The sequence below is a fragment of the Tupaia chinensis genome, unplaced genomic scaffold (assembly GCF_000334495.1).
Source record: "Tupaia chinensis unplaced genomic scaffold, TupChi_1.0 Scaffold000573_1, whole genome shotgun sequence".
Taxonomy (NCBI): domain Eukaryota; kingdom Metazoa; phylum Chordata; class Mammalia; order Scandentia; family Tupaiidae; genus Tupaia; species Tupaia belangeri.
In genome coordinates this window covers 216261-230955 of record NW_006160087.1, presented here as the reverse complement: position 1 = coordinate 230955, position 14695 = coordinate 216261, and the positions used below count along the sequence as shown (strand labels likewise).

The 14695-nt window shown below is 60.5% G+C and overlaps 2 protein-coding genes across 2 annotated transcripts in view; both read left to right on the top strand.

The window, feature by feature from the left end:
• Window positions 1-5738: 5738 nt before the first annotated feature.
• On the top strand, window positions 5739-7207 carry GJB3 (gap junction protein beta 3). The gene has a single exon (XM_027775570.1). It carries the CDS (start codon window positions 5767-5769, stop codon window positions 6562-6564), a length of 798 nt encoding a protein of 265 aa, XP_027631371.1. The 5' UTR covers window positions 5739-5766; the 3' UTR covers window positions 6565-7207.
• Window positions 7208-13230: 6023 nt separating this feature from the next.
• Window positions 13231-14695, top strand: part of GJA4 (gap junction protein alpha 4) — a 5582-nt gene continuing 4117 nt past the window's right edge. The window contains exons 1-2 of the mRNA XM_027775545.1: window positions 13231-13289; window positions 14480-14674. Of these exons, the coding sequence (XP_027631346.1) occupies window positions 14497-14674 (178 nt within the window). The 5' untranslated portion in view covers window positions 13231-13289; window positions 14480-14496. The remainder of the gene's footprint in view (window positions 13290-14479; window positions 14675-14695) is intronic.

The window sequence follows — 14695 nt, the reverse complement described above, 5'->3', positions numbered from 1 at the left end:
AGAAGCCCTGCTGTGAGACCTCTGAAGTCTGAGCACCAGGAGTGTAGGGCCAAGGAAGCCACAGGGAAAGTGGTCCGAGAGGGAGAGGCGCCGGCTGTGTCAAGCGCTTCCCAGGTGAAGAGGACAGCGACAGAGCAGTGACTGTCTGACTCAGCACCATGGAGCTCCCTGCGACCTTGGCAGGGCAGTTTCTGTGAGGTGGCGGGGACTGACGCATTGTTCCAGTGGGCTGAAGGGGGACTAGCAAAGAGGAAGTTTTGCTCTGAAATAGGTCAGAGCGACAGGCCCCGTCAAGGCACGGACGCATGCGCAGAACCACCCGCTCACACTCTGTCCAGCGTCTGCTGAGAAACTCAAGGATCACGAGGAAGGCGGTCTTTGCCCTGCAGCTCTGTGCTATCCAAAACTTCATCGTGGTTAAGGGGGCTGGATCCCACATGGCCCATTGCGCAGGTGAGTTCCAGAGAGAGGCTTGAAAAATACCAGGAATAGCAGGAGGCATGGTGGTTAAGGGCGCTGGACTCCCGCATGGCCAACTGCGGTTCAAGTCCCAGACCTGGTGGCTTGTATTCTTGCTTTCCTTCCCTCTCTCTCTCTGTCCACCTCTGGTCAAATTTAAATAAATAAATAAAGTTAAATAAAATAATTCTTAAACAAACAAACAAAAAAAAACCCCACCAGGAATGTGCCCCCAATCCCAAGGAGAATGGAAGGGAAGGAATTGTGGTATGCCCAATCCCCTCTGGGGGTGCATTCTCACAGTCTCTCTTTTTCTCTGTCTCTCACCAGTGAGCGCATGCACCCTCCGGGAAATTTTTTTAAAGGGAGGAGTGCTGTTAATTACACAGGGACCCCAGGCACAAGCCAGACCTGGGCAAGCACCGCACAGTCACCATGACGCTGGCAGCATCACTGTCGGGGCAGCGATGACTCACGCTCCACGGTGACTCAGACGCAGGGATTCCGGGGAGGCCTAAAACACGGGGCTTCCCCGACCAGGTCGGCCCCTTGCCGCGGCACACTAGCAATGACAAGGCGGCCTTGTTCCCAGAGCCCGGACCAGCCACACCCCAGCGGCAGACCTGCCTTCCCAGGCAGAGGGTGCAGGGCCCAGGCTCTGCCCCTTGCAGACCTCCCCATCCGGCCTCACCCCTGCACATCTCCTTTCCATCACAGGACTCGCAGTGCTCCCTCTGCTGTGGACGAAGGTTCTGCACCCACTCCCGCCGTCCAAAGTGCACACAGCTCGAGAGGCCACCTCCACCTCCACCATCTAGGACGGTCGCGCCCAGCGGGAGGGCAGGTACCCAGGAATGTTCTGCGTAGGGTCGAGCCTGCAACAGCCCAGTCAGAGACAGGGCTGGGGCACGGTATCCACAGTAACGAGCTTGGGTGTGACCTGCAGGCGGTCCAGGGCAGACAACTTGGAGCAGTTTGCAGAGTGCCTCAGGCCCCTAATCTCACTGGAGCCTGTGCAGCCCTGCCCATGGCCACCGATGCCCCCATTCCACACACCAGGAAACCAGTGAGGGCCACCTGAGAACATGTGGCAGCGTCGGCTAGAACCCAGATCCTGTGCTGCCAGGCCACTCCGGCTCCTCCCTCCTCCACGCAGTCCCAGGGGTGTGCCTGTCCTGGCATTCTAGCTTCTGCAGAGCCGACTGGGACCTTTCTCACCTCTGCTGTGAGCCTACAAGGGCCACAGAGCTGGGAGTGGGGTACGGTGGAGGGCTGTTCCCCAACACCCCATCAGCTACCTGGCCCCCATATTCCGAGCGGGTGGGTGGGGGTTCCAGTTGCTGGAAAGCTCCCGGAGGCCCCTCTCATACTTGGGCAAGCTCCCAAGCTGCCTGGAATGGAGGGCCAATGGGGTGGGCGTGGGGAATAGCTGTCTTTGTGTGCAGTTCGTGCAGGGGTAGGGGCTGGCATTGGGGGTCAGCTGGGGGAGCCAGAACCGGCTCCACCAGTCCAAGCCTGGGCTTGGGAGGGAAATTCTTTGGCAGTGAGTCGAAGGTGCTGGGGCGTGTCAGGTGGAACTGGGCAGACAGCAGGGAAGGTGGCGAGTGCTGGCCCAGGAGGACGCTGCTCACCCTGCGAAGCCATGGGAGGGTGCCCTGTAGAAGCAGCAGCTGGGGTCCAGCTCCCAGGGCTGAGCTTCATTCCCAGAACTCTCTCCAGGTGAGTGGCAGACTGGGGAGGACACAGTCTTTAAGATTCTTACAACAGCCTAAGAAAGTAGGAATGTTTATCTCTTCGAGAAGAGAAGATGGGACCAAGCAGATTAGGGTGTTCTTGGAAGTCACCCAGGAGGAAGCGGCAGAGCTGAAGTTTGAGTCCGGAGGCACCCACATTTGGTGCATATGCCGCGGCTCTCCCCGAAGGCCCAGGCTTAGAAGGAGCAGAGCCAGAAGAGGAGGAGGCTCTCCAGGGCCCACCCAGAGAGCGGTCTGAGTAGCAGTAACTCCACTGAACACACTTGAGCCAGGGCTTACGACGGGCTTCTGGACACGCGGCACCCAGGTTGCCCTGAATGACGTGTGCTGGCATTTTCTGGATTTCGGGGTAATATAAAGGCAAAAGTCACAAATGGGGCAAGGGAAGGAGTGGGCTCTGCCTGGTCGGGGTGCGTAGACAATCCTTGGGAGCTGGGTGGGCCTGGGAGAGCAACAGCTTGCAACGGAAGCCTGCACGTGTGGATGCTCTTAGTCCTTCCTCTGACCTGAATTGACTTGCTGACGCCTCAGGGAGGGGACTGAAGGTGTTTGTTTTCCGGCAGGTCCAACCTACAGGCAGATCACAGAATACCAGAGCAAACCCCTGCACTTCGGGGGAGGAAGGGGATCAGGAAGAGAGACGAAGGGCAGATCTGCTGGGGGGAGTGTGGCAGCCCCCACGCCTGCGCCTGGCTCCCTCTCAGCTCACTTTAGAAATACATGGGTTCTTGGGACCAGCAGTTAGCGTAATGGCTATGTCACTGGACTCTCATGTAGTCAACTGCGGACTGAGTCCCGGACTCGGTGGCTTAAACTCACACCAGGCGTGTGTGCGTGCGTGCCCAAGATCCCGAGAGGAGAATGGAGGAGAAGGGATTGTGGCGTGGCCATCTCCCCTGGGGGTGATTTCTCGCTTTCTGTCTCTCTGTCTCTCTCTGTCTTTCTGGCAAGCGCACGCGCCCTATAGCAAAAACCTCTCTAAAAAAAAAAAAGAGAAAGAAAGAAAAGAAAAAGAAACACATGGGTTCTCAATGTGTTGTAGACCAACGAGGACTTCCCAAGAACCCCATCCTGTCTGAGACCCGATGCCCTGAGGAGAGGCCTCTAAGAGAGCTGAGAGGCCAGGCCGAGAAGGATTTGCACGCCCTCCCTCCAGAGCAGAGAGCTCTTCCTCCCTGCCACCCTGTCCAGGCTGCCACTCTGGGCTCCTGCCACCCTCCTGGCCGCTCCTTCCCGCTCTCTCTGGCAGTTCAGCATTCAGCGTTTACCCCGTCAGCCTTTTCTTCAGGACCTCTCTGAGCAAGCCCTCGGCACTAAACGTGAAGCCGTGACCGGGACAGCTCGCCCCAGCGGGGGAGAGCCACCATAAACAAAGCGTGGCGAATGCTCTCATTGCAAATGGTGACGAGGCCCTGTGAAGGAAACGGGGCAAGCAGTGACCAGGGCAGTGGTGATCTGGGGAGGACCCTGAGATGACGTTTGGGCAGAGGTCTCTACAGAAAGGATCCAACCACGTGAGGTTCTGGAGGAAGGGCGCTCGGGCAGAAGGGACCAATGCCGAGCTCCCAAGGCCCCCCGTCCGGCCAGAGCAGGGAGCGGCAGAGTGAGAACGCAGATCCGCAGTTTCCTTCTAGGCAGATGGAAACGAGGAGAGAGTTAGAAACAAGTGACCAGATGGAGTCGATGGGCCCTAGGGGTGCAGGCGCTGAGGGGCCGGCCGGGAAGCCGCAGCAGTTATACGGGCAAGAGTGATGGCCTCGGGGAGCCGTCTGACGGTGTGGTGGTCAAGGTGGCTGGATCCCACCTGGCTGACTGCACAGTTCAAGTCTCGGGCCAAAGAGCTTTGAAAAACACACCAGGCACATGTGGGTATGTGCCCAAAATCCCAAGAGGAGAACGACGGAGAAGGATCTGCAGCATGGCCATCCCCCTGGAAGGTGCTTTCTTACTTCCTTCTCTCTTCTCTCTCTCTCTCACTCTTCTCTCCCTCTCTCTCTCTCTCCCTCCAGCAAGCACATGCACCCTATAAGAAAAACTAAGAGAAAAGAAAGAAAAAGAGAAAAAGAAAGAAAGAAAGAGAGAAGAGAAGAGAAGAGAAGAGAAGAGAAGAGAAGAAGAAAAGGAGCGATGGTGTAGACCAGGGTGGTGGCCACTCGGCGGCCCACGCCCAGCCCCAGCAGCACAGGCCTGTGCACCCGGGCCCACGCCCCCATGTGGAGGGCCACGTGCTCTCACCACCGCGGCAGCACACCCACGGGGTCACTCCCACCACGGCGCCCTGTGAGTCACTCCAGGACCAGGAGGAGGACGTGCGATTGGGGCCTGGACATAACACTTCTCCCCACCCCAGAGCCCCGACGCCTTGGGCGGGTGGAGTGCGGGGTCCCCGGGCCCAGCACGGGCACAGGCGACGTCTCTATGTAGTCCCTGGATCCGGTGTCCTCCTGGGAGCCAGACCGTTAGCCACACCCCACCTGGACTAGCCTCCCCCTTCAGTGCCCGCTGGCACGACCATGGGCGGGGGACTTCCCCTCTCCCAGCCTGCTTCCTCTGTCACAGGAGGGCTGTGAGGCACAGCTAAGTGACAGTTTTAAGAAGCTGGTCTGGGGCAAGCGTCCAGGATGGAAGGGGAGGGGAGGTGGAGAGCGCAGGCCCCAACACCAGGAGCCTCTCAGGAGGGAGGTACAGCGCGGGCTCTGGCTCCCGCTCTGGTGCCGCCTTTGCTCCCCAGCCCTCTGTCTATACTGGGGAGTGGTCTGTGCCTCTAGGGGCCATTATAACTTATTATTATTATTATTATTATTATTCATCTGACCAGGGACAGAGTGAGGGAGAGTAAGCCGCCAGGTCTGGGACTCTAACCGCAGCTGGCCATGAGGGAGTCCAGCGCCTTGACCACCATTCCACTGCCCGTCCCAGGGCCCGTTATAAAGAATGACAGGATCCTGCCCGGAAAGTGCTTAGCTCCGTGCCTGGCTCGTGGCTGGCTCCACACACGGGCGCCGTTGTCCTGAGGAACGCACAGCGCCTTCCTTCAGTGTACGAGCTCTGTGGCTCTGGACCAGCGACCTAACCTCGCTGTGCCTCAGTTTCCCATCTGCGGCTTGGGAAAGACTACTCGTCCCCACTTCATAGGGTCGCCCTGATGACCGAACAAGTGCGTCTATGTAAACGACTCAGCCCAGCCATCCTGGCTGAGGGGCAGCTGCTGCTCAGCAGGCAGAGGCCACATGGGAGGCTCCAGTTCGACTCCCAGCCCACCCTAGGACCAGGTGCGGTGGCGTGCACCTGTGGTCCCATCCGGTTCGACTCCCAGCCCACCCTAGAACCAGGTGCGGTGGCGTGCACCTGTGGTCCCAGCTACTTGGGAGGCTGAGGCAGGAGGATGACACCACAGTGAGACTCTGTCTTTGAAAGGACACCACACGCACACGTCCAGATCCAGAGCCGTGCCTGGGACAGTCAGTGCTCAGAACTGTCACCTGCCCGTTAACCTGATGGCTTTTCCTTCCCCCTCAGGTAGGCACAGCCCCCGGGGCCCCCGCCAGGCGCCATGGACTGGAAGACACTCCAGGGCTTGCTGAGTGGCGTGAACAAGTACTCCACGGCCTTCGGGCGCATCTGGCTGTCGGTGGTGTTCGTGTTCCGGGTGCTGGTGTACGTGGTGGCCGCGGAGCGCGTGTGGGGTGACGAGCAGAAGGACTTCGACTGCAACACCAAGCAGCCGGGCTGCACCAACGTGTGCTACGACAACTTCTTCCCCATCTCCACCGTCCGCCTCTGGGCCCTGCAGCTCATCTTCGTCACGTGCCCCTCGCTGCTGGTCATCCTGCACGTGGCCTACCGCGAGGAGCGCGAGCGGCGGCACCGGCTGAAATACGGGGACCAGTGCGCCAAGCTGTACGACAACGCGGGCAAGAAGCACGGCGGCCTGTGGTGGACCTACCTGCTCAGCCTGGTCTTCAAGCTCATCGTCGAGTTCCTCTTCCTCTACATCCTGCACACGCTGTGGCACGGCTTCGCCATGCCGCGCCTGGTGCAGTGCGCCAGCGTGCAGCCCTGCCCCAACACCGTGGACTGCTACATCGCGCGGCCCACCGAGAAGATGATCTTCACCTACTTCATGGTGGGGGCCTCGGCCGTCTGCATTGTGCTCACCATCTGCGAGCTCTGCTACCTCATCTTCCACAGGGTCCTGCGCGGCCTGCACAAGGACAAGCCCCAGCGGGACCGCCATTCCCTGCCCTCCAGCAGCTGCTGCCACCACAAACTGGCGGAGGTGGAAGGGCTGGTTGCGGACCCAGGCAATGACAAGCTGCAGGCTTCGGCGCCCAAGCTGTCCCCCATCTGACCACAAGCCAGCAGGTGGGAGGGAGGGGGCTGCCAATGGGATGGGGGAGGCGTTGCAGGGTGGAGGGTCCTACCACTGCCAGGTGCCCACTTGGAGTCCGTGAAACTGTCCAGTTTGGATCAGGTATGCTTCCGCGGTGGGCACATGCCCATCCTGGTAGAGGGAACACCACAGACCCAGTGCCGGCCCTCGGAGGAGGCAGAGGCTTAATCGAGCAAATGAACTATATGCAGGCAAGAAGATGCTTAGGGGGCTCAGAGGGGGGCTCTACCCACCCTGGGAGGAGCGAGCTGTAAGAGGCAGACGTGCTCCCAGCAGGGAGAACAGCAGGTGCAGAGGCCTGGGGGACCCGAAAGGGAGCTTGCCCTGGGCTGGACGCAGCAGACCACAGGAGTCTCACCCTCAGAGGAGAAGAGCCTTGCCCCAGAAGCAGGAGGGCTGGAGGCATGAGAGTGACACTTCGGTGACACCAACCCCTCTAGGAGACATCCGGGCGTCCTCTGGGTCACCACTTCTCTCTCCCCCGTCTCCCCAGTACACTTGCTCCCACAGACATGCTCTGACTGGTGCCAGCCCTTCCTGCCAGGGAGTTGGGGTGAAGGTGCTGCCCGGAACACTCCCAGGGCATTTGCTCTGAAATAATAAAGGCTGTTTTATACAGGTCGGCTCTGTCTTCGTTTTCCCACATCCCATCACAGGACCCCAGAGCAGGGGAGGTGGCTCTCAGAGGGGGAAGGTCCCTTGACCGTGGCTGGAGCTGAAGTCAGGCGGGGCTGGGGTCCACGGGTGGCAGCTGGGTGGGGTTGGAGGTGGAGGTTGGGTAGGACCTCCCCGCGAGCTGTTGGGATTCTAGTTATGACCACAAGGGGGTGCAGTGCTCCCCTTACAACTGGGCGCTGGCCTTCTGTCCGACCGCCCTTAGCACACACACACAATCACTGTCACTCTCACTCTAGACAAACCACACTCCCTCCTCCGTCGTCACCACCGTCACAACCACACCCCCGCCCTGTGTACACACAATCCCAGTTATTCACACTCTCCTGGCACGTACTCCTGACAGGCCACCTGGTCAGCCCCACCCAGCATCTGATTCAGCTCACTCCGTTTTTCCTCCAGCATCTTCTCCACACCAGGCTTCTGGACGGATGCCAGCCTGAGCCCAAAGAGCTCGGAGTCTGGGGAAGAACGAAGCACAGACTGGGGCCCAGCCCTGGCCCTCCCCTGGGCGGCTCAGAGCCCCACACCCAGGGCTTCATGACGCTCAGAGGCCAACATCTCAGGCCACAGTGGAACGGGAACCCAAAGGGGCCTGAGGCCATGCTGACCCTGAGAACAGTTAGTGACTGTCGAGTGGAGGCCAGAGCCAGAGTCAACTGCCAGCCCACGCAAGGAGGGGTGGGGTCATCATGTAGACAGACCAGGACTGGACCACAGCTCGAGCACGCGGGAGCACAGCCTCCCCATGCAAGCCCTCGGAGCCCGGACCTGCAGTCAGGACGGCCGGAACTGAGCAAGCAGGACCGCAGCGGAACACAGGCAGCACATTCGAACCAAGGCACTTTAAGAGAGTTCCCCAGAGTCTGTTCTCAGGCACCAGGGAGCAAACCCCTAACGTGGACAGGAGCTGCCGGCCACATCCTGTGCAGACACCCCCGGCCTCACTGTCCCATCTCCTGCTCTCTGCCCAGGGGCTCCCATGGCCCGACCCAGCAGAAGCCAGAGGGCAAGGTAGTCAGTGCAGCTCAGCCGCCCAGGGCGCAGGGCAGGGTGGAGCAGGGCAGGGGACAGAGCCCAGGGCTGACCACTCAGGACAGCTCCCGCAGGCAAGACCAGTGGCACAGTGTGGTGTAGCCAGTAAACACCAGGGGGCGGCCGTGCTCTGATGTTCAGCCCAGCTCAGGCTGGGTGGGTCCAAAGGCCTCAGGGAGAGGAGGTCTCCACCTTTTCCCCACACTTGAAGTTCAGCCGTTCAGCCTCTTCCTGGGTGGTTCCTGCTGCCTGGTGAGAGTTAGAGCCACCAGGGAACCATCAGCTACCACTGCAGGGACCGCATGCTCTCCTGGACGGAGTGTCTCATCCCGGCCCCGCTTCTCCCGGCCATGGGCAGGACCACGGAGGAGGCTCTCCAGCCCCGCATAGCCCACCTGCGACCCGACAGCTCTTCTGATCTTACCTGGTCCATGAGGGGCTACTGCTCACTCCCAAGTCCCCAGGGCACATGGCTGTCACCACAGGGGGCCCTCACACACAACTGTGGCCTGCCTTCTCAGGGTGCACACCTCGACCTCTTCCTCCCACATCACGTGAGGACTCACAGCACACTTTCTAGATCCGTGCAAGACAGCTGGGATTCCACAGATGGGCTTCAAACCCCAGCTTGGACTGCTGATTCCACCTCTGCTTCCTGCCCCAATCCTGGGGAGCAGACTCTGAGGAGGGGTGCAGTGCAGAAAGCATATGGGGAAGGCCCACCTGTGAATGGGGATGGGAATGGGGCAGGTGCTCAGTACTAAGCACGAGACCCACCCCAGGGAGACCTGAAGCGACAGTTGTCACGAGAGGCGTCCTGCACTGGGCAGCAGAGAGAGGCTTGGCCATTGCTTGGGGCCACTGCCTGGGGCCACCCCAATAATTCAGCCACTGGGACAACAGAAGCAGACCTGAAAGTGCTAAGAGGTAGAGGCTGTCAGCTGACCAGACTACACACCACTGGGCAGCAATTCCTGCACTGGAGGACACGTCTGTCTATCACTTACCCCATAGTCTATGCCCGGCACAGCAGCCAGGGTGATCTCACCAAAACCTGGGCTGGGCCGTGTCAATCCTCTGCCCCAAACCTCCAAAGGCATCTCCCATGGGTCTCCCAGAGCCCGCAGTTCTGCCGGCCACCACCTCACCTACTGCCCTTACGCACACACCCCTCTGCACACCCGCACCAGGCGCACTGAGCCTGCTATTTCCAATGGAGAAGAGCCAGCACACTCCTGCCTCGGGGCCTTTACACCAGGCTCCCTCTGCTGCCACCTCCTACGCACCCAGTCATCCTGCTTCACCTTCCCATGGCCACCTGACATGGTCTACGCATTCCCGTCGTCCCTCAGACAGGGTGAAAACCCACCACAGCATGGGTTTTGTCACTGGCCCCCGGCTGAGCTTGGTGTCTAGGACAGTGCCACAGTACCCAGAAGGTACTTAGTAAATACCTGTTGGAGTGGGGCCGGGAGGTGGCATAGTGGTTAAGGTGTTGGATTCCCACATGGCTGGCTTAGGTTCAAGACCTGGACCTGGCAACTTACTTGTTTGCTTTCCCTGTCTCTCTCTGTCTCTCTCTCTCTCTCTCTCTGGTCAAATTAAAAATCAGAATACCAGGGACCAACAGTTGGCATTATGGCTATGTTGCTGGACTCCTATGTAGTTGACCGTGGTTCGAGTCCTGGACCTGGTGGCTTAAACTCACGCCAGGCACGTGTGCATGCGTGCCCAAGATCCTGAAAGGAGAATGGAGGAGAAGGGATTGCTGCGTGGCCATCCCCCCGGGGGGTGATTTCTTGCTTTCTGTCTTTCTGTCTCTGTCTGTCTTTCTGGAGAGTGCACACGCCCTATAGCAAAAACCTCACCCAAAAATATAAATTAATTAATTAATTAAACAATAATAATAACTAATGGAATTAAATAAGTAATCATAATAAATGCCAGCTTGACTGATAAACTCCTACGCGGGCATGGTGCCCTGCTAGGTGCTGGGAACAGTAATCATAATAAATGCCAGCTTGATTGATAAACTCCTACACGGGCATGGTGCCCTGCTAGGTGCTGGGAACACAAACACGAGCCTGCCTTCAAGGGGCTCTCGGGGGTAAACACCAACAGGGCACCAAGGCGTGCGGGAAGGAGAGGAAGGGCGTCTGTGGGGTCCGAGTCTCCGTCTTGCAAGATGGAATAGCTCTGGCATTCACTGCCCATACTCCACCCTCCTGGACTCAGAGTGGTGAAATGGTGAGTTTCATGGTGTGCGGCTTTTTTTCAACCACAATTTTTTTGAGGTTTTTACCACAGGGCATGTGGGCTCGCCAGAGAGAGACAAAGAGACGGTGAGAGGAGAAGTGAGAAATCGCTCCCCAGGCGGAATGGCCACACCGCAATCCACTCTACTCCATCCTCCATGCACACAGCCAGCATGACTTTCAAGCCACCAGGTCTAAGACTCAAACTGTGGTCAACCATGTGGCATCCAGGGCCTTAACCACCACACCACCAGCTGGCCCTCCACCACGATGTTTTTTAATGCACCATGGGCTCTACTTGAGCTGCTAAGAGCGCAGAGAGAGCCCTACCTCAGTGGAGGCCAGCAAGAGGACTTCTAGGAGGAGGGGACATCCAAGCAAGGTCCTGAAACCTACACAAGGCTCAGCATGCGCAGTGCTCCAGGCAGGGGGATGGCTCAGACACAGGAAGTTAGATATGGCTATCAGAGTGAAAGAGGGCGGGGATGACGCAGGAGAGGTGGCCGAGGCCAGAGGTTGGGAGAGCTCAGGCCTGGCTTACCCGAGGCTACAGGAAGCCACAGCTTTCTCAGTAGGACAGAGTTGTGGGGGATTTCTAGGGATGCATGGAGGCTGGGTCAGGGTGGTTAGAGGCCAGGAGGCCAGCTGGGAGGCCACTGGAATGGGGGGGAGTGGGGTCTCAATGTCTCCCAGGTGGAATGGTCAGGTTGTGGGGTGGCTGCCTAGGCTGAAACCAGCTCCCTCCTCCCTTCAAGAAGGATATTCAAACTGATCTCCAGAGGCCTGAGGGAGGGGTCAAGCAGGGTGAGAGCAGCTTGGCGTCACCCCCAGCCCACCCTCCCTTCCCCTTCCCAGTAGGCGGAGCAGGAAGGCTGTGGGAGGCTGGGCCCAGCCTCCTCCAGAAGGGCTGCAGTGGAGGCGCGGCCAGAGCACCTCCAGGGACTCCTGTTCTCATGCCCTGGGGTCAGAACTGAGTGGGTGCAGTCCTTCCCTCTGGAAACCCAGGAGGCCCAGCCCAGCCCGGCCCTGAGGGAGAGGCCTGGAAGGCAAAGCCAGCCTGCCCCGCCCCCCAAGCCACCTCTGAAGTTCCGGTCCGAGCCCACCGCTTGCTGACCCAGGGGGCCCTCCTGCTGGGGCTGAAGACGAACCCTCAGAACCCAGCCTGGGGCCCAGGGAGTCCAGGGTCTGAACCTTGCTGTGGAAAAACAGGGACCTTTCTGCCACCAGCCCCGGCCTGGCACCCTCCCGCCACTTTCCCTTTCTCTCGCTGCCCCGCGCCCTCCTCCACACCGCCCCAGAGGTCCCTCCAAACCCAGCCCAGGACCCTGTGTTACACCACTGGGCAGCTTTCCGGGCCGGTTTTGCATACGGGCCCACATCTCCCATCAACACCATCAAGAGGCCACTACTACAGTCTGGGCTCTCCAGGGCTACAGAGGGTAGGAGAGGCACCGTCCCAGAGGAGGACAGGAGAGGCACGTCCCAGAGGAGGACGGGAGAGGCACGTCCCAGAGGAGGACAGGAGAGGCCCGTCCCAGAGGAGGACAGGAGAGCCACGTCCCAGAGGAGGACGGGAGAGGCACCATCCCAGGGAGCGCCGCAGTCAGCACTTCCGCTCTGCCACCAGCAGTCAGCACTGCCCGGTTCTGGGGTTCCTCTCCCAGGAACGCTGCTCCCTGGGAAATGTCCTAACTAAGTCCCCTGGGAGTCGCCAGGCAGCCTGTCACGTCACCCAGCACAGGGCTGGTGTGCTTAATCCCTGGCCCAGCAAGGGCTGGTCTTCCCCACCCACACAGGCTGCCCTCCAACACCCACTCGTGGTCCCAGTGAGGCCCCACCACCCCCTGAGGCCTGAGAATGGGCCCAGGCCGAAGCTCAGAAGGTTCTCCCCAGGCCTCACCTGGAGGTGCCTCACTGACCCGTGGTTGTGTAGCTGGAGACATCAGACAATGCTGTCGTCGAGAGAGCGATTTTTGAGAGAGAGGGAGAAAGTGAGAAATCACTCTTCCCCCACACACACACCCACGGAGGGATGCTTCAGTCCCCTCTCCTCCATTGTCCTCTTGGGATCTTGGGCACACATGCACACACACACACACACACACACACACAGCATGGGGTCTGGGATTTGAACCTTAGCCAACTACATGGGAGCCCAGCCAGGTGCCATCTGCTGGTCCCAATGTCAGATAATTCTGGAAGCAGGAGGGCTGGGCAGAAAAGCCAGCAGGGTACCCAGATTCCTTGTGTCTTAATAGTGAGACCCCCCAAGTCCTGGCACCCTGCAGTCACCACGCCCACCTGCCATCGCTGGGTCCCTCAGGCCAGCTCGGCCAGGCAAGGACTAGTCCTAATCCTCCCAAATCCCGTCACCCTGGAAGCCCCGCCCTGGGCGCGCTCACTCCATGGCGAGGAAACTGAGGCAGGAGCGAACGCCATCCCGAGGGAGGGATGGAGAGAGTGGGGAAGGGGATGGAGGGGGATTCCCAGTCCCCGCGGCCCCGCACTCCGGAGTTGGGTCCACGGAGCGAGCGCCCCTGGTCCTGCTGCGGTCCGGTCCGGTCCCCGCCCCCGCGGGTCCCTCTAGCGCCAGCCCTCCCCGTCGCTTCCTGCCCCCACCCCGCCCCTCGGCGCTGCTATTTAAGGCGCCCCGCCGCGGTGCAGTAAGGTTCCCGCGGCGCCGCTGGGCCGTCGTCCCCACCTGCACCTGGGCCGGCGGTGAGTCAGGGTGGTGGCGGGCGCACCTGCTCGGGGAGGTCCGGGGAGGTCCGGCGGGGCACGCGGGTCCTGCAAGGCCGAGCCTGACCCTGACGTTGGCCGCAGGGCGCCTGCGGACTGGGCCCCTCTGCCAGCCCCCGCGGGCCAGCCGGGTGCCAAGTGCTTCCTGCCTCCTTCCCATCGAGTGCTCACACCCGCCCCGCCCGGGAGGTAGGAAGACCGTTCTTTCCACTTCACCGTGGGAGAGGGAACAGGCGCCCAGAGGCCGTTACTTGCTCAAGGGCCCGGGTAGTGAGAGTGAAAGGAGGAATTGAACTCAGGTTCAAAGCCTGGCCCTGCACAGATCTGCTCCTGGGAAGAGCCACCTTCCTCCCCCTTCCCACAGCTTGTTCCCCCAAATGCTCTGGGCACTGCTGGCCTGTGTCTGCACCTCGCAGTGACAATTCCTTTCCTGCAGCCGGGCTCTGGCGGCGGGGGAGCGTGGGGGAGGCGGATGCTGAAGTTGCGGAGGGCTTAGGCTGACAGGTGGGCCCAAGGGCTGCCCTTCTAACCACCTTGTCGGACCCAGCCCCCGTTTCAGTGAGGCCAGCTGGGGAGGGGGCAGGGAGGGGAGGCCCTGCAGCTTTGACCCCCTGAGAGGCCGAAGGTAAAACCTCCATGCCACCCCGCACTGCCACTGTCGCCACTGTCCGGCAGCCAGCCTCAGGCAAAGGGAGGGAGGGCTTGGCACAGCTGTGCTGCCCCGACTTCTGTGTTCTTAGGCAGAGAAGCCACAGCGCGCTTGGGTCCCCTGGGGCCATAGTCATCCTGGGGCTCTGGGTGAGGACGAGAGGGACACAGAAGTGATGGGACAGTGTCCCTAACTGTCCCCCTGCCATTCCGAGAAACACAGGGCTCGCCGAAGCTGCTGGGTGCAGGAGCACTCGACCGTGGTGGGCAAGATCTGGCTGACGGTGCTCTTCATCTTCCGTTCCGAAAAACACCGGTCTCGCGGGGAGCCCAGCGGCTGTCACAGACCATCTGCTCCGGCTCCCCCTGCCCTGCTCCACTGAGCCCCCAGGCCAGGCCTTCCCCTCCCTGAGCCACCCTGGGTAGGATGGGCGTGGCAGCCCCCTCCTCCAGGCTCGTTGCTCGGACAAGCTGAGGCAGATGCCTGGCTGTCACGTCACGCTGACGCTGTCTCCCCGCAGACGGAGGCCCTGGAGCCATGGGTGACTGGGGCTTCCTGGAGAAGCTGCTGGACCAGGTGCAGGAGCACTCGACCGTGGTGGGCAAGATCTGGCTGACGGTGCTCTTCATCTTCCGCATCCTCATCCTCGGCCTGGCCGGCGAGTCGGTGTGGGGCGACGAGCAGTCCGACTTCGAGTGCAACACGGCGCAGCCAGGCTGCACCAACGTCTGCTCCG

What these genes read in the sequence shown, in the direction of transcription:
- GJB3 (XM_027775570.1), top strand. Translation starts at nt 5,767, where the DNA reads ATGGACTGGAAGACACTCCAGGGCTTGCTGAGTGGCGTGAACAAGTAC.